The following is a 26,623-nucleotide window of genomic DNA, read 5'->3' on the forward strand; positions in this document are numbered from 1 at the left end:
AAACTGGACTGCACTTCGGTTTCCACACTAAGCTGTAGGCTATGATTCAATTCATACAATGAAGGCTTTCACGACCGGATGTTTCAGCTGCCGAGAATTCTTCCGGGTTGTATGGCCGTGGTCCATGGAACTCTTCTACCCCTGACGTATCGTCCAAAGCTACGTTGCACACCTTCGAAGCTGCTCCTGGTTGTGCTGAGTCTTGCCGACTGACGAGTCGGACGTCTAAGAACAGCCTAAATACCGTGGTTAGTGGGCGTGGTCTGGATTTTACGTGATATCAGAGATAAACCTTGTCAAGGATAAAATATAACTATCGATCATAGTATGTCAAAGATAAAAACATCTCATCGATTCTGTAGCGTCAATGTCCATATATCGCTGAGTTTCATGACTTCTTCTTTTCAGTTAAAATTATCCCCATGTTTATATATTTCGGTGGCTTCTCTGTATAGTCGTGGGTAATAGTTCGTCATAGTACATAAAACTTCAGTTTCCGTAAATTTCACTACGTGATCATCCGATTCAATTTCCAAGTGTCAAACAGGCAAGCACATTCACTCGCAATAAAGACACACATCTAGAAATGCACTGTCTTATTACAAACACCATTCCAGTTAAGGATTTTTTTAAGATCTCATTATGTACTGATGTAGTTGTTCAGTATCAAGTACACTGCATTGAACCCCATCCAATAAACAAATATACAATCGACTCTCGATAATTTGACATTCCATAATTTGAAACTCTTTAATTTGGAATTTTTTCCTGGTCCCTTGAAAAGTACTCGACACACTGAAGGAAATCAATGTGTTTTGGTCCCCTCGGTGATTTGAAGTTGTTTATAATTTGAAGTCATTGCTCCCACACACTCTATAATTTGAAGTCCCCTACTTCTGTGTTCCCACTGAAGCCCCCCAACACTTGTGATTCCCAGTATAGGCTCAAATCACTTGCAGTTTGTTACTCCGACCTACATGCAAATCAGTCTGCAATCTGCTTTAATACTGTGTTGTATTCAGTCCGTGTTTCTTGAAACTGAAACGCTATGACTGCTAGAAGTGTCTTTCGATTAATGAAAATGGGTTGATACTGAAGCTGTGGAGAATGGACTTTCGAAAAAAGATGTGGCAAAACAGTTCGCGGTTTTACCATTTACATTCTCGATGATTTTCAAAAATAGAGATCGTGTCACCGGAAGTGTCTCAGGAACAGGAAGAAAAAGGCCACGTCAGGGGCGAATTTCCTCGTCTTGAGGTGTGCTTACACACGTGGATAAATCGATGTAGAGGACAAAACATTCCCGTGGATGGTTTCATGTCGAAGGAAAAGCCACGTCTTTTGCTCAATATCGTGGGATTGAAAGATTTCCCGCAACTGGAGAGTGGCTCACAAATTAAAGAAAAAAAGAAAAACTTCACGCCATCACGTTAAAAAAAATGCAGATAGAGAGTGCTGGCGAATTGTATCGAATAGATTGATGTACCTAAGCTAATTTTTCACTGGCTACGATCCATGCAGCATATTAAATACCGACGAACGCGGACCTTTATTTTTATAAATGTCTTCATAATCGCACCCTAGCATTCAGAAAAAAATGGTTCAAATGGCTCTGAGCACTATGGGACTTAATATCTGAGGTCATCAGTCCCCTAGAACTAAGAACTACTTAAACCTAACTAACCTAAGGACATCACACACATCCATGCCCGAGGCAGGATTCGAACCTGCGACCGTTGCGGTCGCGCGGTTCCAGACTGAAGCGTCTAGAACCATTCGGCCACACCGGCCGGCCATTCAGAAAGGTGTGACATAGAAAAACTGAGCAAGAGCAGAATAACTCTCGTTCTAGCCTGTAACATCGACGGCTCTCAGAAGATGAAATCACTCGTAATAGGGAAAACTGCAAAACCACGCCTTTACAATGGAATAAAATCGCTTCCCACAACTTACTGTTCAAACAAAAGATCATGTATGTCGACAGAATTGTTTAATGAATGGCTGATGTCGGTTAACAGTGACATGAAGAAGGAAAAACGCAAAACTAGATCACTTAAAATTGATTTTTTTCCACGTAACACGATATATATTGAGCAAGCAGTAAAGGAAAAAAAAAGAAAAATTCGGAGTAGGTATTAAAATCCATGGAGAAGAAATAAAAACTTTAAGGTTCGCCGATGACATTGTAATTCTGTCACAGACAGCAAAGGACCTGGACGTGCAGCTGAACGGAATGGACAGTGTCTTGAAAGGAGGATATAAGATGAACACCAACAAAAGCAAAACGATGATAATGGGATGTAGTCGAATTAAATCGGGTGATGCTGAGGGAATCAGATTAGGAAATGAGACACTTAAAGTAGCAAAGGAGTTTTGCTATTTGGGGAACAAAATAAGTGATGATGGTCGAAGTTGAGAGGATATAAAATGTAGACTGGCAATGGCAAGGAAAGCGTTTCTGAAGAAGAGAAATTTGTTAACATCGAGTATAGATTTAAGTGTCAGGAAGTCTTTTCTGAAAGTATTTGTATGGAGTGTAGCCATGTATGGAAGTGAAACATGGACAATAAATAGTTTGGACAAGAAGAGAATAGAAGTTTCGAAATGTGGTGCTACAGAAGAATGCTGAAGATTAGATGGGTAGATCACGTAACTAATGAGGAGATATTGAATATAATTGGAGAGAAGAGGAGTTTGTGGCACAACTTGACAAGAAGAAGGGACCGGTTGGTAGGACATGTTCTGAGGCATCAAGGGATCACAAATTTAGCATTGGAGGGTAGTGTGGAGGGTAAAAATTTTAGAGGGAGACCAAGAGATGAATACACTAAGCAGATTCAGAAGGATGTAGGCTGCAGTACGTACTGGGAGATGAAGTAGCTTGCACAGGCTAGAGTAGCATGGAGAGCTGCATCAAACCAGTCTCAGGACTGAAGACCACAACAACAACAACGACATCAAGATCACAACCATTGGACTAAGGGCGCAATACACAATATTAAAACTCTCTACTGCAGAGAGATTATTTCACTTGTGCTGAATAGCAGTAAAAAGCGTGAGACGGCGAATGTAACAGTTTTGACCGCTATTACAATGACTGATAAGGCCTGGAAACATGTCAGCCCTACCACTCTCTATAACTGTCTGCTTCAGAAAGTGCGGGTTTATAAGCCAAAGAGAAAATGCGGCACACCTATTAAAAATGTGAGAATTGAGGAATTCGACCCCCCCCCCCCCCCTCCATCAGACTCGGGGTGGGTAGTTCTAAGTTCTAGGGGACTGATGACCTCAGATGTTAAGTCCCATAGTGCTGAGAGCTTTTTTTTTTCTTCTTTAACCTTCGAGAATTTCTTGCGTGTTGACGATGACGTCGGTGTCCCTTGGTGCTTGGCTTGTCCACGATGAACATGAGGAAGATCATGGCATGCCATATTGGCTTCCCGCGCAGACTGCTAGCGAAACGCCGTGACGTCATTATAGTCCGATCCACAAACGATGGCGGTTCGCGGAAGTCGAGGCACGGACGGGGACTGCATTGTTGACGATTTCAAGCGACAGTTGCGGTACGCGCATATGCGTGCTTTCTGCTTGAAGAAAGCGTATGTTCTGCAGTTATGTCTCTCACTTGCTTATGTAGTATGTATCACTTATCCACACATTCAGCGATGACAACTCGCAACAAATGGGATCGAAATTCAATAAACAACTCGCTACGATCACATTTAATGCTCGCATTAGCTACGGCATTTACAGCAGGGCGCTCAGAACACTACTGAACGCTCATTGGCTGTCGTACAATACGTGACGTAGGTGCGCACCTATGTCACGTATAACAAGCCTAAATCCGGCAGCCATCGTTCATGACTCCAACTACAGGAATACGGAAAGCGAGAAGTGGTACGCCAGGACACTATATGTGCATTGTTAATGCAAATTTCTCAATCCCTGAGTCGAAATAAATACATCGTGTAATCAAAAGTATCTGGACACCCCCCAAAAACATACGGCTTTCATATTAGGTACACTGTGCTGCCACTTACTGCTAGGTACTCCATAATCAGCGACCTCAGTAATCATTAGACATCGTGAGAGCAGAATGAGGCGCTCCGCGCAACTCACGGACTTCGAACGTCGTCAGGTGATTGCGTGTCACCTGTTACATACGTCTGTACGCGAGATTTCCACACTCCTAAACATTCCTAGGTCTACTGTTTCCGATGTAATAAAAAGTGGAAAGGTGAAGGGACATGTACAGCACAAAAGTGTACAGGCCGACCTCGTCTGTTGACTGACAGAGACCGCCGTCAATTGAAGAGGGTCGTAATGTGTAATAGGCAAACATCTATCCAGACCATCACACAGGAATTCCAAACTGCATCAGGATCCACTGCAAGTACTATGACAGTTAGGCGGGAGGTGAGGAAACTTGGATTTCATGGTCCAACGGCTGTTCATAAGTCACACATCACGCCGGTAAACGCCAAACGACGCCTCGCTTGGTATAAGGAGCTTAAACATAGGACGATTGAAAAACATTGTGTGAAGTGACGAATCATGGTACACAATTAGACGATCCGATGGCAAGGTGTGGGTATGGGGAACGCCCGGTGAACGTCATCTGCCAGCGTGTGTGAGTGTTAACAAAAAAAAATTCGGAGGAGGTGGTGTTGTTATGGTGTGGTCGTGTTTTTCAAGGAGGGGCTTGCACAGGCCTACACTGATGTTTCAAGCACCTTCTTGCTTCCCACTGTTGAAGAGAAATTCAGGGATGACGAATGCATCTTTCAACACGATCGTGCATCTGTTCACAATGCACGGCCTGTGGCGGAGTGGTTACACGACAATAACATCCCTGTAATGGACTGGCCTGCACAGAGTCCTGACTTGAATCCTATAGGACACCTTTGGGATGTTTTGGAGCGCCAACTTCGTGCTAGGCCTCACCGACCGACATCGATACCTCTCCTCAGTGCAGCACTCCGTGAAGAATGGACTGACATTCCCCAAGAAACCTTCCAGCACCTGATTGGACGTATGCCTGCGAGAGTGTAAGCTGTCATCAAGGCTAAGGGTGGGCCAACACCATATTGAATCCCAGCATTACCGATGGAGAACACCACGAACTTTTAAGTCATTTTCAACCAGGTGTCCGGATACTTTTGATCACATAGTGTAGAATGCAGTAACTGCTTATTTGCTGTTCTTCTTGGTGGTCGTTTTGCAGCATTATGAGTAAAAGTAGAACTCATTGTGCTACTGCTGAATGCTAAAATGCTTCACATAAAACTGCTTATGTCATTTGCCACAGATTTCCGAAAGATAAGGAAATTACAGCGCAAATGGATGTCTCGCTGTAAAAGAACTGATCTTGTTAATGTGAGTAATGCAAGGATTTGTTGCGATAATTTCCTTTCCAAAGATCATGAACGAGACTCAAAAAATTAGCTGTTTCCTTTGAAAGAATAATTAAGGTGTGACTTTCTGCCATCACAAAAAATTCCACATTGTCATGGAGATGCATTCGAGGTTGTCGCAAGCACCAACAAGACAACGTACAGGTAACTGCCGGATATTGATCCTGTTTAGAAACACGTTTCTGTGTGTTATCGGTTTTGGAATTATTCGCGCAATTTTTTTATAACGGTACAATTTATTTCTAGGCCAACGATAAGGCGATTCTAGAACCTTATTAATAAGTAACATGAGCAAGAGATCGCCGATATGAAAAGCGAAGCGTACTTTGTCTGCCTTAAAAGATTTATCACGGAAGACAAATTAGATCAGTCGACCTGCACAGAGGTAGTTCTTGACCTAGACGTTGCTGCTAAACACGAAATAGAAATTTTTTAACTGAGTTACAACTGCTGAAGAGAGGAAACTACGCTCTCAAAAGAAGTAACAAGGCCTGCAAGCAAAGTATTCGAAGTATGTTGCGGAAGTAAAGAGATGTACTTCTTTTACATTTATATGATTGCTCTGCATTTCGCAGTTAAGTTCATGACGTTCATCCAACCACCTACAAGGTATTCCTCTATCATTCCACTCCCAAACAGTGCGCAGGAAAAACAACCACGTAAATCTTTCCGTGCGAACTCTGATTTATTTTATTAAGCTGATCATTTCTCCCTAAGTGGGCGCGAATAAGGAGGAGAAAGTTGGTGATGTAAATTTCATACGGTCCTGCTGCAACGAAAAAGCCCTTGTTTTAATGACTGCCACGCTCTCCCCTATTTCGCGATAATACAAAACGAGCTGCCTTTCTTTGAACTTTTTCAGTGTCCTCCGTAAATCCTATCTGATGCGGATCCCACGCTACACAGCAATACTCCAGAAGAGGGCAGATACGCGTAGTGTATGCAGTCACTTTAGTAGACCAGTTGCATTTTCTAAGTGTTCTACCAATAAATCGCAGTCTTTGGTTTGCTTTCCCCACAACACTCCCTATGTGATCGTTCCACTTTAAGTTATTCGTGATTGTCAAAATTCAAATGACTCCAAGCACTATGGGACTGAGGTCATCAGTCCCCTAGACTTAGAACTACTTAACTAACCTAAGGACAGCACACACATCCATGCCCGAGGCAGGATTCGAACCTACGACCGTAGCAGCAGCGCAGTTCCGGACTGAAGCGCCCAGAACCGCTCGGTCACAACGGCCGGCATTCGTAATTGTAATCTCTAAGTATTTACTTGAATTTACAGCCTTTAGATTTGCGTGATTTATCGCATAACCGGAATTTAGAGGATTTCTTTTAGTACTCATCTCGATGACTTCATATTTTCCATTATTTTGAGTCAATCGTCAGTTTTTTTTCTGCAATAAAACGACAAATTAGACAATTTTTCACACCAGGCCGGATTCGATCTTACACTGACACTTTATTGGATTCAGTCTCAGAGGAACTTCTTCCAGATTCAGATTACATCATCGGTAATGACTGGATCTCCTTAGTCTCCAGGGTTCCCAAAATGCATCACAAAGTGGTTTCTCTCAGCTAAGGCCAAGAACCTTCGTTAGAAAAAGGCATATGTACACACAAACTAAAACAGGGAACATAAAAAAGCTCCTCGCGAAGAAAAATCTTCAATGGGTTGCTTCTTGATCTTCCTGGGTATAGTATGTATGAACGCTGTAAGATGTTCTAGCTCTTAATATTAAGTCTTTGAAGATGGCTATTATTGTAATATGCAAGTCTTTATTATAATTTTAGATTCAAGCGATGCTTATTAATGTGCATCAGCACTTAACAACGTACAATTCATGAGGCTGGTGTTAAAAAATTTTCACGTACTGCGGTGTAACAGTATTCCCGACGACGTCTTCCTCATTAGCCAAAAGCTGCGCGATCCCTCGGAATGGCCTACCGATTGTTTCTAATTGCCTTGTATGAAGATAACGAAGAACAACCGCCAATTCCCGTCATAGTGAGCGAGGCAAGGTCATCTGTCCATGTCCTACGCCCTCAGAACGGGAGTGATGATTTCTTCTCAGCTCTCATCATTATCGAAAATTCACGTGACAATACTCGATGGAAGTCGCTCTCTCGAAAGAAAATCACCGACTATTTTCCAAAATGACGTGTTGTAACATCTTCATTGGTACGTTTTTCATATACTGTAAGTATGTACCATATGCATGTATGTATTATTTTGCACAATATTAACATAAAGGTGAATGTACCTACGAAGTAGTACAATTTACTTTTCATCAGATTCTCGTTACTTGAAGTTTTTCCTCTGTCCATCTCGATTATTTGAACTCCTCTTATTTTGAACTCTCGCTAATTTGCTTTTTTTCTCTGGTTTCAAATTATCGAGAGTTGACTGCACTAACAAACAAATCTACATAAAAGGGCGGAGTGTTAACACTAAATGTAGTGTGTAGAGATAGATTTATTAAGAACTAATTTGTGAGTGTTAAAATACTTGCATACAAATGCATACGAAGAGACATCTGTTAATTTTTCCCAAGTAATGGTGTAATCTTTACTTCGGTAGACTGTTCGCGTCAAACTAATGTGAACATGTCTGCGAGTCTAAAGAAAGAACCTGCAAGCTCAAGTGGTGGAAACCCATTGTCGGGAAAAAGAAAATACCGACAGAAAAAGCTTACAAATTCACCCTGCACCTTCCTCAGGAAGCCATCGAATCGTGCAAGGATGGGAAAGGTAATCGGCCACTTCTTTCTTGAAGGAAACATCCCCGTATTCGAATAATTAATTTAGGTGTTTTTTTTTTAACTATTTCCTCCCAAAAGCGAGCGAGTCCAATGAGCGTCACGTTTCACAATGTGAAGCTACCTAGCTTGTGCCGGCGAAAGATGGGTGTTTCTAATTAGTTCCGGCCGACTGGCAAGTGCTTGTAGAAATCGAGATTATGAGGTTCGTTGTCAACAGATTACTGATAGTGACGTGTTTACCGTTCCCACGTTTTGTCTTTGTCTTTCTGCTTCCTCGAACACAATTAGTAAAAATCAGAATACTTGGGCAGCCAATGGTGTAGCAGCCGCCACGATGCCAATATTAAATGTTCTCTCCTGACGGTTGTGCTAAGTAGCGAGTGTCATTTGCGCAAATCATTCAGCAATCTAGTTCGATTACATTAAACACGTAAGCGTTTGCTAACCGTACGTTTCTATTCGAAGCACAAGGGACAGACTTCCCGTTTCCCGTTGGTAGCGCTAGTCACATATCCAGACATCCTAATATTAACTCTGTTCAGTCGACACATAATAGAACTTGCTTCTCCCGCCGCTCCAGCTTCCGCCTCACTGAAAACAAAGCTAGAGTGGGATGGAGCATCTTTACCCCTCTCCTCTCCGCTGGCCGCTTTGAATCCCCACCAGGCGTTTCCTCCGCTCCCCACTTCTGCCCACAACACGTGGCTGGCGGGGAGAGAGAGAGAGAGAGAGAGAGAGAGAGGTGTTACAAGCTGTAATAATAGTTGTTTACTTCTTTATGTGAGTGAAAACTGTTGATATGGGAATGCCCCCGAAGGCACAGTATTCAGTAGCCCGTAATATGAGACATGAGTGGAATGCAATATCAAAATTTTTGACGAATAGTTGAATATAACGCTATGCCGGTTACAGACAATTTTAGCTGAAACAGGGGGAGGCACTCCTATATTTACAGTGACATAGTATATTTATGTTTTTAGCTGCTTATTGAGTCGAAGATAACGCACACAGCATTACCTGTGAATACACCTAGCTCTAAAGTAAACATGCTCAGAAATATGTTTCCGAATAATGTTGAATATTCAATGACTCAGAAAAGTGGTAAAGATTGCCTGCGTGAGATAAGAAGTGGGTCTGTGCTACTTATAGAAAAACCGTTTGCTTTCGTTCTGAAGAGTTCCTTACGAGCAGAAAGATGTGCCTTCTGTCTGAAAACGTGAGTACTGGTCCCTTCCAGACATAACCTAAACGATTCAAAGTCTTCAATTTTTTGTCATCTGATGATTGATAGCATTCGTGGAAGAAAAAGAAATTAGAATGCATAAGTAATTTTTCTGTATGTGCTTTATGATATTTTATTGAATTCAAGCTCTGACATTTTTTGTGGTATTTATTATTCAATCTACGTTATTATACTACAGGAAGACAAAGCTTCGGTGAATTACTCTGCTCATTATACCATAACTGAACATTTCCATTCACATGAGAACGTGTAAGCACGTCGGTTTTTAGATTTAATGACAAGGATGCTTAACGTGAGCCATTACTATTACTAATACATTTAATTTCAATGACTTGAGAGAATTATAAACTAACAAACAATTATTATGCACACAAACACTACATCATCTTTTATTCATCGCATCACTGTCATCTTCTGGAACACTTGTTTCAGAACATGTATTTGACCTGTTCCCCCCCCCCCCCCCCCCTCTTTCCACTGTTTTGTTGTTTGTTGCACAGATTTCTCCTTCGTTCCTCAATACAGATACTAATTCTAATGCCAGCTCATGCATTGAAGCCTTCAGAGGCACTATAGATAATCTAATTTATTATTTTTCTTTGTTCTCGCTAATGAGTCACATTTTATGCCCTTAACAATATCAGTGCAATACAACAATGCTGAAGTGTGTGTGCTCCTCTTTGTGTATAGACCCAAAATCAAATATGATTGATATGATGCTTATGTAGGATATGTAGTGCACCAGATCAAGAACTGTGTGACTTTAGCATCACCTTATTCGAGAAAATCACACAATGTCCTGTTGTGTTCATTACTGCAACAATGAATGATACTCGAAATGTAATATTTATATATTATTCTTGCAAAGTTGAAGAAACTTTTGTTAGGCTTCAAATATCAGCAATGGGTTGGTGAAGCTGTATGTTACAAATTCGGCAATGAAACATTTCAAATGGTAGATATGAGAACGGAAATGAGACAAAAATGAAAGCTCAAGTGAAACGGCCAATCGGCCTTTATTGTATTTGTTCTCAGCTTGTGAGTTTTTCATTTCAACGAACATAAACTTCTTTTAAAATTCTTGAAGAGTTTTAACGAAGGAATGTTCACATCTGTCCGCCCGCTTTCGTCAAGAATCCTGGCGGCTTGATTGTTTTATTGGTCCGGCATAAAATACCTATAATTCAGAACTTAAATTCCATGGAATTAATTTCGTGCTCTGTTTTGAGGATTGCATTATTGATGTACGAAACTCTGTTTACGCTTACCTGGTACGTTTGAATAGTTATTCATGAAATTTTTAAATACGATACGCATAAAGGCTTTCTGCTGTTGAATTAGCCGTGACTCGCGCCCCTCGCGGAGAAAGTAGGGATTTTACTGAACAGCGAACTCACGACAGCCGAAATATAAAATAAATGTTTGAGCAAAAAAATCGTCGTTTGGCTTATCGCATGTTTCCATTGAATTCATTTGAAGAGTTATTTGTTAACGTCTAGCAGGCATCGCTGCATAATTCATTCATGCATGTAACCATCTTCTTCCATTGCCGCCTCTTGTGTGTAGCTATTACTACTAACCCCACGTTGTTTTGAATATGTTATTCCTTCCGAAATGAATAAATCGGAAGTTTTTTCTTCTCCAGTTGTATACTTCAGGTTGCCGTTATCATTAGCTCTTACTTATTCCACATGGCATTATTTCTCACCATTAAGTGAATATAACTGCTAACCAACATAAAACGTGCTATGTAATCAACATACCCGTTGCGTTCATAGATTCCCACAAGTAAAAAAAATGTAACTGTATCCATAATTTGCAATAATGAACACTAATTAACAAAATAGTCCATAAAGTTACCGTATGCTGTTTTAGGTTGACATATTTCAGTAGGAAAACGCACATTTGTTAGATAAACTGCCAACTAAAATTCATTGCTAATCTAGCATCACAACACATCGTTGAACAATCTGCACTAGAACATGTCGAGTATTATTTGTTTATATGTAAGTCTAGATGGAAACCTGAGCACTGTATGTAACAAACTGAAGACAAGCTAACACTGAATGTCACGTGTGGGACATGTAATTTACATACAACTACCAATTCTTCAGCCATAACTAACAAATTATCTAGCACCACTATTGATCATATATTCTTAAACACAGACAAGTTTGAGTATTAGAAGGGAAATATCAATATACTCACTTCATTGTTCTACAAACCAAAACTAGGCAATTCAGTTAGCAAGAACAAAAGACGCAGTTATTTCACCCAACAAACATGCAGCACTTATGGTACCCACTAAGGAGGAACTGTTAGGATGAAATATATGGTAAAAGTTACATATTGGGCCCCCTTTGCATTTTTCAGCATGGTGTGGATGTAAACATGATGCTTTGCTACCAGTCAGTTTCTTACCACAGCCAAATTTTCTTCCACATTTGTTGGCTTCGACAGCTTACTACCAAACTGTCACTTTCCAATTTAATCTAGACCTCGAGCTGCGCTACAGATCAGCCTGTCGCCGCAATCAAGATTGTGGGGCGGAAGCAGAGAGAGGAGGGAGGAATCCAATTCATAGCTTTAACCAAATGTGCAGATACAGGGCTGATTATAAAAATTTTGTTTTTTAAAAATATTTATACCTGGTTGAAATATATCAATTCTCATCAACAATGAAAATTGAAATCAGTGCTAGAAATCTAACTAGGCTCACCACTAACATTTAGAAATCATCTACAGAAATATGCAGACACTGTGAGGTCTCAACAATTCAAAGTGACAGGTGTTTTTATCAGTATATCAGAAAGTGATAAACTACATTCAAAAAATTATGAAAGAGAGAAAGATGGGAAGTAATAATTATATCACAACTGCCAATAACAATATGAAAGCTCTATGGGACATAGCAAAATAGCAAACATATAGTGACAGTTTACAAAATTTCAATGCAAATTCCATAATAACTGCACAGAAATTACTAAACCAAAGGAAATTGTGTACACCGTCAACATATGTCTTTCAAATATAATTTGACAGTTGACTCAGACCATACAGTAATAGTCACATATTATCAGACACCTCAAACAATAATTCGGCTTCCATTTTCTTTTCTTTCAGCTAATTAGAGACATTTTAATAATCATTATAATTTTGAAAGCTCACTATTCTACGGCTATATACAGCATCCCAAATTACATTATTATCAATGGTAGTGACTTTATAATTAAACCATTCACCCATTTGTGGAACAGTTCCATCAGCTGGAACTGTTCTAATTTAATTAAAGTGAAACTGAAATTGCGATTCTGTGGTTTCTCAAAAATACCAGAAAACATTTTCCAAAAGAGCATTTAGATTTACTGTATGAACATAAAGTTCTTTCCACAGCAGAATGTGATTTCAGAGGAAGCTGATGAACTGATACTGCAATTTTTGAATCTGTAAGTAAAATGCTCCATAAATTAGACAATGGGGCTCAAGTCACTGGTATACGACTTGCTCTGCCCAAGATTGTTGTTGTAATTGACCAAAACACATTAATTTTTGAGCTCTGCAATATAGGTGTTTGGAGAACAGATTATTCTCCATAACTTATGTGTCACAATGTTTAACTACATGTAACAACAAATTGTATAAATAAAAGAATGTACATAAACTGACAACATCAAAAACAGTTCAAATGGCTCTGAGCACTATGGGACTTAACTTCTAAGGTCATCATTCCCATAGAACTTAGAACTACTTAAACCTAACTAACCTAAGGACATCACACACATCCATGCCCGAGGCATGGTCGCGCTGTTCCAGACTGTAACGTCGAGAACTGCTCGGTCACCCCAGCCGACCTGACAACATCCGTACATTTTAAAATGTCCACGTATGGCTAAATAGATAAATGTACAAAAATAATCTGACAAATAGGGTGAGCAGCTGTCTGCAGCTAATTGCAGATGATGCTGTGATGTGCAGAAAGGCACCATCATCGAGTGACTGTAGGAGGATACAAGTTGGCTTAGGTAAAATTTCTAATTGGTGTGATGAATCCTCACTCTAACATACGAAAATATAAGATAATACAGATGAGTAGGAAAAATGATCTCGATGTTCAAATACAGTATTAGTAGTTTTCTGCTTCACACCGTCAGATCGGTTAAATATCTAGGCATAGCATTGCAAATCAATCTGAAATGGAACGAGCACATAAGGATGGCATTAAGGAAGGTGAATGGTCAGCATCATCTTAGGAACATAATTTCAGGGAAGTGTGGTTCATCTGTAAAGGAGACCATGTGTAGAACACTAATACGACACATTCTTGAGCACTATTTGCGTGTTTGGGATCTCCACCAGGTTGGAATGAAAGACAACATCAAAGCATTTCAGAGGCAGGTTGCTAGATTTGTTACCAGTAGGTTCAGTCAACACATGAGTATTACGGCGATGCTTCATGAACTCAAGTGGGAATTCTTGGAGGGAAGGAAATGTTCTTTTTTGTGGAACACTTAAGAGAAAATTTAGAGACACAGCATTTGAAGCTGATCGCAAAAAGATTCTACTACTGCCAATGTACATTCCATGTAAGGACTACGAAGATAAGAGAAATTAAGGCTTGTGCAAAAGCATGTAGCCACTTATTTCTCCCTTGCTGTATTTGCGAATGGAGTCGCAATGAAAATGACTAGCTGTAGTACAAGGTACTGTCTGCTGGATACTATGTGGTGGTTTGTGGAGTACTTGTCTAGATGTAGAACTACAAAACTTTTTCAGATGAAAGAAAGAATTGTAGTAATAATGGAGGGAAGAAGAAGAAAGGGACCATTATTCAGAACTACAGGAATTCTCCATATTCCATATGTGTATGTTTATTAGATTATTGTATTCATTAAAAATATAAAATTGAAAATCCATGCCTGTCCCATGAAAGTGAAAATGTCCATGATTATAATTTACAGCAAGAACCAAATTTCCACACTGAACAAGTAAAAAGCTGGCTTCTGTGAGAGACTAGCATTATACATCATCCACAAGGGCATTGATGCTGAAGTACTCAGTTGGCATTGGAGACCAGCATGTTGTTTTCTGAAATGATGACTGTAACCATGCAATTAGAGACAGGTGAATATAACTTAAATGATTGAAATACTGGCAAGTGGGAGAGAATTTTTCGTCTTTCACAAGGCAGGGACACTTAAATGTTCTGTATTAGCTAATACAGAATTACAGGACAACATTTTTCACAGAATTTGAGTGCTAGAATGCAGCCAACTTCTATTGATGATGAGTCACAAGCAAAGGCACATAACTTTCATTGTGGTTTGCACATGTCAATGATTAAGATAGCCATGCTGCAGATGCAAGAATATCACAATAATATGGAGCGGCCAGACTAACAGTTGTCCTGAAGAGGGGCAGCAGTCTTTTCAGTAGTTGGAGGGGCAACGGATTGGACAAATGACTGATCTGGCCTTGTAGCACTAGCCAACTTGCTGTGATAAGCTGAAAGCAATGCGAAACTATTGCTGTTATATATCCCAAGGATCTGCAACACTACTAAATGGTTTAATGATGATGGTATCCTATGGGGTAAAATATTCCAGAGATAATAGCCCCTTTTCCGATCTGTGGGTTGGGACCCCTCAGGATGATGATGTTATCAGGAAAAACAAAATGATATTTTAAGGGTCATAGTGTGAATTGTTAGATCCTTTAAGCCAGTAGGTAAGTTGGTTGGTTAGAGAATTTAAAAAGAGAAATGGATGAGTTGAAGTTAGCTATAGTGGGAATTAGTGAATTGTGGTGGCAGATGAGAGCAGGACTATCAACAGAACCAAATAGGGTCAATGAAGAAGTAAGTCTAATAATGCACAAGAAAATAGGAATTCTGGCGAGCAGCTGAAACAGCATAGTGAATCCATTATCATAGCCAAGACAGATACAAAAGCCAACCTCCACTACAGTAGAGTGTGGTTATATGCCTATTAGCTCCTCAGATGAGGAAGAGACTGAAAGAATGTATGATGAGATAAAATAAATTATTCAGTTAAAGGAGGACAAAAATGTGATTGTGTTGGGTCACTGAAATTTAGTAGCATGACAGGGAAAAGTGTAGGAGAACATGGACAGGGAGAAGAGAATGAAATGGAAACCCACTGGTAGAATTTTGACAAAACGCAAGGTAATCATTGCTAACACTTTGTTTAAGAGTCATGAATGAAGGTTGTATCCTTGGAGATCAGGATACACTGGATTTCAAATTTATTGAGTAATAGTAAGGACAGAGATTCTGAAACCAGATTTTCAACCGAAAATCATTTCCATGTGCAGATGTTGACACTGGCCACAATTTATTGGTTACAAACTGCATATTAAAACTAAAGAAATTCTGAAAAGGTAGAAATTAAGGACATGGGATCTGTATAAGTTAAAAGAACCAGATGTCCAGAGTTTTTTTAAGGGATCGTTAGCCAGTAGTTGACAAATGGGATAAAGAACACTGTAGAAAATGCTTGGATAGCATTTAGAGATGGACTAATGAAGGTAGCAGTGGGTCAAGTAGACGGAGTAGGATAACACATAAGATATTGGATTAAACTGATGAAAGAGAAAATAAAAAAAAAAAAATTTAAAATGCAGCAATGATCTAAAAATGACACTTACAGAAAGTGCAAAATAGCAAAGCAGAAACGGCCAGAGGAGAAATACAAATCTGTAGAAGAATGCGTTACTATGGGAAAGATAGATGTCACCAACAGAAAAATTACACACACCTTTGCAGAAAAGAGAAGTACATGTATGAATGTTAACAACACAGATGGCAAGTCAGTACTAAGCAAACGAGGCAAGGCTGAAAGGAACATATAGAAGGGTTGTACGGAGGTAACAAACTTGAAGATAATATTGTGGAAAGGGAAGAGGAAGTTGATGAAGATGAAATGAGAAGTATGACATTTGGAGAAGAACTTGAGAGAGAAGCGAAAAACCTAAGTCAGAAGAAGACACCTAGAGTGAATGACTTACCCTCATAGTTACTGAGAACTGTGGGAGTTCATGATTAAATTCTACTTGCTATGCAGGTTATCTAAAACAGGTGAAATACTCTGACTTCAAGAATAATGTAATAATTCCAAGTCCATAGAAGATGGATGCTGGTAGGTGAGAATATTACTGAACCATTAGTTTATTAATTTGTTGTTGCAAAATTCTGACACACATTCCTTACAGAAGACTAGAGCATCAAAGCAATAGTGACCTTGCATTTCTGTGGAACCCAAACTGATCTTCCCTGAGATCACTTTAGAGAAAGCTTTTGACAATGTTGGCTAGAATAAGGTAAAGCTGTCATCAACTTCGAAGTTCATTTGAATGCCATAGTGCATTACTAGGCACTGTATTACTGAAGAAAGTATGCTCTTTCCTTCCTCTGACATTATAACTGACTTAGCCACTCAGTTGTTGGGTGATATACTGCTTTATGTGGACTTTGAAGCACAGTGCAACTAGGCATTTTTACATTTACAAACATTAACAGACAGATAAAAATCCGAGAACTAACTGGAGCTTGTACCTGAGATCTTAGGATCTGTAGGCTGGTACTTAACTGAGTCACACATTTGACTGGAATACAGCCATCGAAATTCTGACGGTAGCAGACATAAATTACATGAAATGAAAAACTATCTACAGACCTGTTCTTACACTGTAAGGTGCAGTGCACAGGCTTGCAAGACAGGAAAGGGATCTAGGCCCAGATGAAATCTGTGCAGAAGATTAGTAACAGTGGGTTTGTACACTGGCCAATTGGAGTGAGGTTTTTAGGCAGTTCACCAAGCTCACTTGGGCAAACGCTGGTCTGGTCACCAAGTTCTGCTTCAGAGGATGTGATACATAAACAGTTAAACTTTGATAACACACATGACAAAGTTTACATGATTCACAGAAGAAAATTAAGAAGAAGGAGTGAAGGATTATGTACAACTTGTACAGAAACTAGAAAATAGCTGTAAGACCCCAAGGGCAGGAGAAGGCAGTATCTAGGTGAGAAGGGAATACGGACAGGGTTGTAGCCTATTTTAATGTTGTTCAATCTGCACATTGAGCTAGCTGTAAAGGAAGCCAAGGAGAAATTTGTAAATGGTATTGCAGTTCAAAAAGAAGAAATAAAAACTTTGAGATTTCCTAGTGACATTACAATTCCATCAGAAATGGCAAGTGACTCTGAAGATCAGTTGAATTGCATTGCTAGCATCTTGGAAAGAGGTTATAATATGAGCATCAATGATGGTAAAACAAAGGGTAATGGAATTTAGTCAAATTAAAATTAAGTGATGCTGAAGCCAGTAAAATTAGTAAATGAAACATTAAAAGTGGTTAGATGAGTTTTACTATTTGGGGAGCATAATAAATGATGATAGCCGAAATAGAGAGGATGTGAAATGTAGACTGGCAACAGTAAAAAAAGTACACTTGAAAAAATATATGAAATACAAATTTAACTGGTAATGCTGTAGGCAAGAAAAATTTAAGTGTTAGGAAGCTGTTTATAAGGAGTGGAACTTTGTACAAAAGTGAAACTTGTATTATAAATAGTTTGGACAGGTAGACAATATAAGCTTTAGAAATGTGCTGCAGAAGAATGCCAAATATTAGATGGGTAAACTGAATAACTAATGAGGAGGTACAGAATCAAACTGGAGAGAGAAGAAATTCATGACACAACTTGACTAAAAGAAAAGATTGGTTAATAGGACACATCACGAGACATCAAGGAATCATCAGTTTGGCGAGAAAAGGATGGGGGGATAAAAATCACTGAGGGAGACAAATGCTCAACTACACTAACAGATTCAAATTGTTGTCAGTTGCAGTAATTATGAAGAGACAAAGAGGCTTTCACACAATAGACTAGCATGAAGAGCTGCATCAAACCAGTCTTCAGACTGGAAACTACAACACCAAAATGACTTTTCACACCATAGATGTGTTAAATAGAAGTGATTGAGTGGGACCATTCGTGTTTCATTACTGATAAAGATACAAATACCCTTATGTCAAACTTGATTTTTTCATGTGACTGACTTAGTACAACAACAGACTAGCAAGTATTTAATGTGGCAGGTTATGCAGTTGTATACTTTTGCATTAGGAGGAAGCAACAGATCGAAGCTTACTTTTACAGGTTAATATCGTCACCTATATTCTTAACAATTGTGAAAATACAATATTCTACAAAATATAAGCTTATTTCCATGACCACTACTTCTTGTTAATAGTTTGGATTTGGGGATTGTTCACCAGTTGACAAAGCAGTTTATTTCTTCTTACTGAGGCTCTTTGCTGCTGAAAGTCACAGCAGTGTTGTGTAAGCTAAAATCTACAGTTGGTTCTACTCTCTTGTAAGAAATTGGAGCTAGAAATTAGCTTTATTTTAACATGTGACATGAATTGGGGCTTTACTTGGCTTGGGCATTGTATATTCAGGTGTCCTTCGGGGTTCTATACTTCTACCACTTTTTAATCAGTGACTCATGCAAGGAGAAAACTTTTTCACTTGAAAGTGAGAAACTGTGGTTTTTTTCCCCTCAAGGAAAAAAAAAATTCTTTTGCCATAGACACTTTGTAGGTCAGTGTGCTTTGTCCAGCCTTTTACACCATCTAGATTCTGTCCTTAAAATGCAATTCAAGAAGAACCGCAAATCGTCCACCTGTGACTGCCATAATCTCTGCATTGGATTAAAGAATTTTCTAGCCATAAATTTGTTTATATGTGAGAATAGGTGGAAATCGGATGGTTCCAAATCTGGAGACTAATGCCATTACATGCCAGTACATTTACTTTATGAATGATTCCCCCCTCCCCCCCCCCCCCTTTTGCAATCCAAGCTTCTTTTCATATTTTTTTTATTTATTTTTTTCAGTTAGTCTGTCCAAAAGACTTGGATTGTATTTATGAGTTTTACCCCTTCCAAGATAACTGAGGAGGATGATTCCATTTGCATCCAAGCCCTTTGTGGCAGGTAAAATTGACTTATCTTTTTGGGTGCACAGCCACTGGCTCCCATCTATTGGTTTATTGCTGTTGCGCTTCTTAAATGAATAGCAGCCTTAATCCCATTCATAGTAACAAATTGATGTACAACATCTGTTGACTTATTTTTAAAACACTCCAAATATTACTGAGATATTCATTTTCACATTTGCTTTTGGTCCGTATCTGCCAAATATGGTATCCATCCCACACAGTGGCTTCTTGTTGGTGATTATTCAAATAAAATGTACTGTGCTCCTTCATCTAATGTCTTTGGAATCAGCTGTTTCATACACCTTTAACTGTTGATCATCCAATACCATGCTGTGCATTATTTCAATGTTTATATGTATGGTTGCAGTTGTGTGTCCATCACATTGATAATCTTCGGGTGAATTACTCCTGCATTTGAATTCAGCTACTTATTTTATAACTCTAGAAAAGGTAGAGGCGGGCTCCTTAAAGACCTTCACCAAATTTGGATCAATTTCCAGTGGCAATAAACCCTATGAGACAAAGAATTTTATGAGGGCACAAATGCCAAGTTATCCATCTGACAGGACATTACATGCCTATTTTAAAAAGCCATAAAACACAGTTATACAGCAGATTTAGTTGATACTTCACTTAAGGTACTGCACAACATGTACCATACCTATACAACTAAAATAAAATTCAACCGCTATTAGTGCCAGATAGAGATTTTCTTCTTCCCCTACTTTTTGATACATATTTATATCAGGCACTAAATAATAGAGGGCATCATATATTAGGGGAATCAGTTGTTGGTTTAAGCTAATAGACTGATTCAGAATCTTGCTCATAATTGTGCTAGGTGTGATATTCTACACCCATCAAATAATGACATAATCAGTGAAGTGGTGGGAATCAGGTAGCTGAGGTTGAGTATTGAGAGGCTGGACTTGAGGGGAATCTCCCATAGACTGCACATCATGTATAATTGTGCTAGCAGAAGCTGAATGATATTACTTTTACTGTCAGTGGTCATCATCTGTTTTGAACTGGTTTACCCTCTGATTCTCAAACAAAAGTTGAAGACTTTTCACTCTGGAAACTTCTGTTTGTGACTTCCTTCACAGTGATAATGTAAATTACTCCACAGCTGTAGTTTAAAAGTGAAGGATAAAATATTTCTTAATATAAATAGTTTGTTTCATGACTCGTGAAGAGTTTCAGCTTTCAGTGAATCCATTTGGAAACGGTAATAGAACATGGCTCAGCACAGAGATCTCCCTCAACATGGATTGCAACTGATGGTAGATTATTAAACAAACAAACTACTTACAGGTTGTGCTACTTTGTTCGTCATTGAACTTCCTGTTCTCTGCATGAGCCTTAAAGGTCATTTAGTAATGCCTATTTTGACTGCAAAAAACTGAAGGCAGTGCCATGGTACTATTTTGAGAATTCATGCTTGTTACATGATGCAGCCATCCTGAATTTCCTTTTTAATATTGTTTTCCTAGATCATTTGTTGTGATTGCACCAGGATGGTTTTTAATTATAGAGTGTAACTGATTTTCACCCACCCTCCCTCCCTCACTGCACCTTCCCCATTTCCTGTGCAGTATATAAGTAATTTGAAAGTGACATATTATGCAGTCAAATTGTTGGTGTCATTTATATTATTATGTTAAGTATTGTTTCCTTTTCTTAATCATATTCTACACTCCTGGAAATGGAAAAAAGAACACATTGACACCGGTGTGTCACACCCACCATACTTGCTCCGGACACTGCGAGAGGGCTGTACAAGCAATGATCACACGCACGGCACAGCGGACACACCAGGAACCGCGGTGTTGGCCGTCGAATGGCGCTAGCTACGCAGCATTTGTGCACCGCCGCCATCAGTGTCAGCCAGTTTGCCGTGGCATACAGAGCTCCATCGCAGTCTTTAACACTGGTAGCATGCCGCGACAGCGTGGACGTGAACCGTATGTGCAGTTGACGGACTTTGAGCGAGGGCGTATAGTGGGCATGCGGGAGGCCGGGTGGACGTACCGTCGAATTGCTCAACACGTGGGGCGTGAGGTCTCCACAGTACATCGATGTTGTCGCCAGTGGTCGGCGGAAGGTGCACGTGCCCGTCGACCTGGGACCGGACCGCAGCGACGCACGGATGCACGCCAAGACCGTAGGATCCTACGCCGTGCCGTAGGGGACCGCACCGCCACTTCCCAGCAAATTAGGGACACTGTTGCTCCTGGGGTATCGGCGAGGACCATTCGCAACCGTCTCCATGAAGCTGGGCTATGGTCCCGCACACCGTTAGGCCATCTTCCGCTCACGCCCCAACATCGTGCAGCCCGCCTCCAGTGGTGTCGCGACAGGCGTGAATGGAGGGACGAATGGAGACATGTCGTCTTCAGCGATGAGAGTCGCTTCTGCCTTGATGCCAATGATGGTCGTATGCGTGTTTGGCGCCGTGCAGGTGAGCGCCACAATCAGGACTGCATACGACTGAGGCACACAGGGCCAACACCCGGCATCATGGTGTGGGGAGCGATCTCCTACACTGGCCGTACACCACTGGTGATCGTCGAGGGGCACTGAATAGTGCACGGTACATCCAAACCGTCATCGAACCCATCGTTCTACCATTCCTAGACCAGCAAGGGAACTTGCTGTTCCAACAGGACAATGCACGTCCGCATGTATCCCGTGCCACCCAACGTGCTCTAGAAGGTGTAAGTCAACTACCCTGGCCAGCAAGATCTCCGGATCTGTCCCCCATTGAGCATGTTTGGGACTGGATGAAGCGTCGTCTCACGCGGTCTGCACGTCCAGCACGAACGCTGGTCCAACTGAGGCGCCAGGTGGAAATGGCATGGCAAGCCGTTCCACAGGACTACATCCAGCATCTCTACGACTGTCTCCATGGGAGAATAGCAGCCTGCATTGCTGCGAAAGGTGGATATACACTGTACTAGTGCCGACATTGTGCATGCTCTGTTGCCTGTGTCTATGTGCCTGTGGTTCTGTCAGTGTGATCATGTGATGTATCTGACCCCAGGAATGTGTCAATAAAGTTTCCCCTTCCTGGGACAATGAATTCACGGTGTTCTTATTTCAATTTCCAGGAGTGTATCATATTCAATTAGCATTTCAAAGAAGATTGTTTACTGTCATATGAACATGTGGCAGTGATTCAGTGGAACCCAAAATAAATGTGCTGTTGTTGCAGTCAATGAAACTATCAATAAATTAGCAGTTAGATGAAGCAGTGCCATAGTTTACAACCAGGTTTATGTTCCTACAGCTCGTATGGCAGAGGATGAACTTTGTCTATAAACTACAAGGACAGTTTTTGAAACAAGTGTAATGAATAGTATAGCAGATGGAATGAGAGGGGGTAAAAATTTTTTGTTTGTTTGATGATAAAGATTTAGGTGGTGACTCTTATTACAGCTTCTCCACAGAAACATTCATTGTACTTTAGCCAATTTGTGTCTTGTACGAGGTTTGAAGTTTCTCAAGGTAAAAATTGACTTAGTACAGAAGCAGAAACAGAATTTGCTGTTTCAGCCTTGCAGCTAATGAACTGAGTCATGTGACTAAGTATTATTTAGAACAAGGTGAGAGTAGGCACTCAAAACCCACTTTGTATGAGGAGGATGGAAGCCAAATTTGAAGAAAAGTCATCAGAGAGTGTAAGGTGTCAAAGACAGAACATTAGTAAGAGGTGTTTGTGTTTAAGTTCAGACTGATTTTCACAAGTTTCCTTTTTACCATTAAAACATAAATTTGTAAGACTCGTGATACCAGCCCAAACCGGTGAGTTAAGTGTTGGTACAGTAAAAAGGTTGTCAGTTACTGCATCACACCCAAACAAAAGTTGAATCTCAGCAAAAATGAACTTGTGCCAGTTGTGCCTGAAATGTTGATGTTGCAAACCAGAACTGACAGAGATTACAACAGAATCTAAGTGGCTAGTTGTTTAGTTGTAAAGTAAAAACACTTTTGGTGTGACTGTGTTATGGGGTGCATTGGTTATGGGCGTTGAATTGTATGTGGAAGCAAGTGGAATTCACATCTGATCTGAATATTAAGAATGTATGAACTATCCTTTATCACTTCGTGTAAAAGGTGCAGTGGTCCCTTTAGGTTGCAACACATCCATGTCCCACGGGCTTCGTCTTAGTGCTAGAGTTTCGTATGCAATGACCCTAATATCAAGAGAAGAAAGAGAGGAGGAAAGGGCTAATTCATAAGTTTATGCTGATCTTGACAAATGCACAAATTTTGCATACTATTTAGTTTTGTCTGTTTGACATCAACAGATTAATTTCTCATTCCAGTGGTAAACTATCAAGATGTTCTGGTTGTCAATTCTGTTATTACTGTGGCCGTGAGTGTCAAAAATCTGCTTGGCTTGACCACAAGTATGAATGCCACTTGCTAAAAAAAATTTCACCCCGTGTTGTGCCAGATGCTGCCATGCTTGTTGCAAGAATTATATTTAAATTACAGGTTAGTACTAATGGTATTATTTCAATGAAAACCTTTTCTGTCCACTGTTATTTTATAACTCTGGGTTTACAAATTTTCAGAGAGGAGCGGATCAGGAAATGGGATTTTACTCAGACAATACGTACCGTAAATTCAGAGATTTGATGTCACGTGAGTAGAATATTCTGTAAAATGTTCTATGCCTAAAATTAAACATAAATGTTTCCTGGTTTGGTTACTTTATTTAAAAAAAATGAAAGTCTGATATATAGTGTATAATTTTGGATACTAAGGCAAAAGCCAGTCAATTGAAAGTGTAATAAAATTCTCTCTATGCTGATTTAAGCCAGTACTTCTGAATTATTTCCCTCACTTGAGAAACCAGCTGTCTTCTGAGTGGAGTGTGTTTTCACAATGATTGTTTATTATTTTGTGTCTTTGCCAAAATATTATTTATTTCCTCACAGTTCAGATAAGTTCAAGACACACACACACACATAACTAACCCATTGACTTACTAATATTTTTCTCCATAGTTGACCCTATATCTACTATTTAAATTTATGAAAATCAGCATATTTTGTCATACACACTTTCCTCAAAATTATAATTTTTTTGATAGGAATTCGTTATAAATCTGTCCTTACTATTTATTGAAGTGATGATGGGTAGATATAATACAGCTTCAGAAATTTTTATTGATATGGTATACCTGTAAAAATACAGGCAGGTGCAATGCCAATAGACACTTCTCACACTCATACTGTGTTTCACTTTTCTTCTTCCTTGCTTTACATGGTACACAATTTCTGGAGGGCATTTTCTTGATGGGATTGGTGGGGATAAACCTAACAAAACCTGAAAACAATTTCTTATAACTCGCAAAATATCAGAAGAAATCTAGTTTATTATACACCATTAAATAGATCAATTTCTCAGCTTCCCAATGGTATATAACAAATCATGCCATCTATTAACAGAGAAAAAGAAACACCGAGAAGAAGCTATAGCTGCTCAGCCTATCTCACACCTGCAATATAACAACAGCCTTGAAACCTGCAACTGCCTGTGAGCCTGCTGATAAGCCAATTGGCTAGGAATACTGAAAACAAAGTAGGGCCAGGTCATTGTTAGTGAGAAATATGAAAGTTCCAAAATCATACCCAACTCAAATTAAGGGATGTAGCACACAGTCATTGTATAAAGCACAGTGGAAAAAAAGCATTATAAGAACCAGCAAGAGAATAATCAATGCAAATTGTCGGTTCCAGTACAAGTGGACATCGTAGTAGGCATCTGACAATTGGTGGGAAGAGACTGGTGGCAAACAGCAGTGCTGAATTTAAGTGAGAGTGTTGGTCACAGAATTTCTCCATATAACTTTCTCCATCATGGGTGGCATGACCAATAAGAAGGTTGTCTCCATATTTTGTGATAGACTTTCCAGACCGATTTCAGGATGAGACTCAAGACAGCATATTAATATATAAACTTGTCTTTTCTCCATGACTTTGCCCGTGTATGTGTTCAACACATATACTGAATACATCTCCCCCTTTGTACATCCACCTCGTCCTGTCTTTCTGTCCACCTCATCCTCCCACCTCTGTCTCTTCCTTCCCACTCTCTCTGTTCATTCCTCCAACCCCTCTCTCTGAACATATCTTCCTCCTCCTCTGTCTGACTGTATCTTCCTTCCCCTCTCTCTTTTCATCTCCACCTGCCTACCATTCCTCTACACCTTCTGCCTGCCACATGCATCTCCCCTTTCTTCCCATTCTCTGTCCACTTCCTCTTTCCCCTCATTCTGTCCATCACCTCTATCCATCTCAACCTATTCCCAGCCACGCTCATCACCACGTGTAGCCCCTGCAATATGGTTCAGTAAAGCAGGCCAATACTACTTCCAGAACACACCTCTTATTCAGGGCACCCTATACGTCAGGGCCCAGAAAACCATTTCTTGCCCCTAACATGTAGGCTGCCTTGCAAAGCAGGTTGATTTGGCAGGCCAATACTGTACCCACACAACATGCCTGTTGTGCAGGGCAACCTATATGCCAAGGGATGGAAAAAACACGTTTTTGCTTGTATCTCCACTCCAATTGGAACTAGGTGGCTATAAATCCCACAGTGCTGATACTCATGAGGAATTCTGTTTCTGTGCCATGGTTATAAATCCAACAGTGCTGATACTCATGAGGAATTCTGTTTCTGTGCCATGGTTATAAATCCAACAGTGCTGATACTCATGAGAAATTCTGTTTCTGTGCCAAATTTGGTTGAAATTGATCCCAACAACCCAAAATCAGATATTAGTATACTTCAGGTTAAAATCAGCAGTCGAGATCACAATAATATTTGTTTATTTGCTGGTTTCGGATTATGTTAAAGCCATCCTCAGTATGATCATGGTATCACAAGAAAACCGAGGAGCTGCCAGCACCAGTGATATGGGGCTGAAAATTTTGAAGATGGCTTTAACATAAGCCAAAACTGGTAAATAAACAAATATTATTGAAATCTCAACTGTTGATTTTAAGCTAAATATAGCACCAGGTCGCTGTACTCCATGGACAATATTGTCTAAATTTATATCAACATTCAGAGTACCACTTTGTATATGTACCTCATCATGAAATGCTAGACATCAGTACCTGAAGCTAACTGACTGCCTTTGTGCAATGATGCGGGTAAC

The 26,623-nt window shown here is 39.9% G+C and overlaps 1 protein-coding gene across 1 annotated transcript in view; it reads left to right on the forward strand.

Moving 5' to 3' along the window:
• Positions 1–8,892: 8,892 nt before the first annotated feature.
• LOC126248565 (histone-lysine N-methyltransferase SMYD3) overlaps positions 8,893–26,623 on the forward strand; it is a 112,027-nt gene continuing 94,296 nt past the window's right edge. Inside the window, exons 1-3 of the mRNA XM_049949660.1 lie at positions 8,893–9,395; positions 23,775–23,946; positions 24,027–24,096. Coding sequence (XP_049805617.1) covers positions 9,226–9,395; positions 23,775–23,946; positions 24,027–24,096 — 412 coding nt within the window. The 5' untranslated portion in view covers positions 8,893–9,225. The remainder of the gene's footprint in view (positions 9,396–23,774; positions 23,947–24,026; positions 24,097–26,623) is intronic.

Source organism: Schistocerca nitens, chromosome 3 (genome assembly GCF_023898315.1).
Source record: "Schistocerca nitens isolate TAMUIC-IGC-003100 chromosome 3, iqSchNite1.1, whole genome shotgun sequence".
Taxonomy (NCBI): domain Eukaryota; kingdom Metazoa; phylum Arthropoda; class Insecta; order Orthoptera; family Acrididae; genus Schistocerca; species Schistocerca nitens.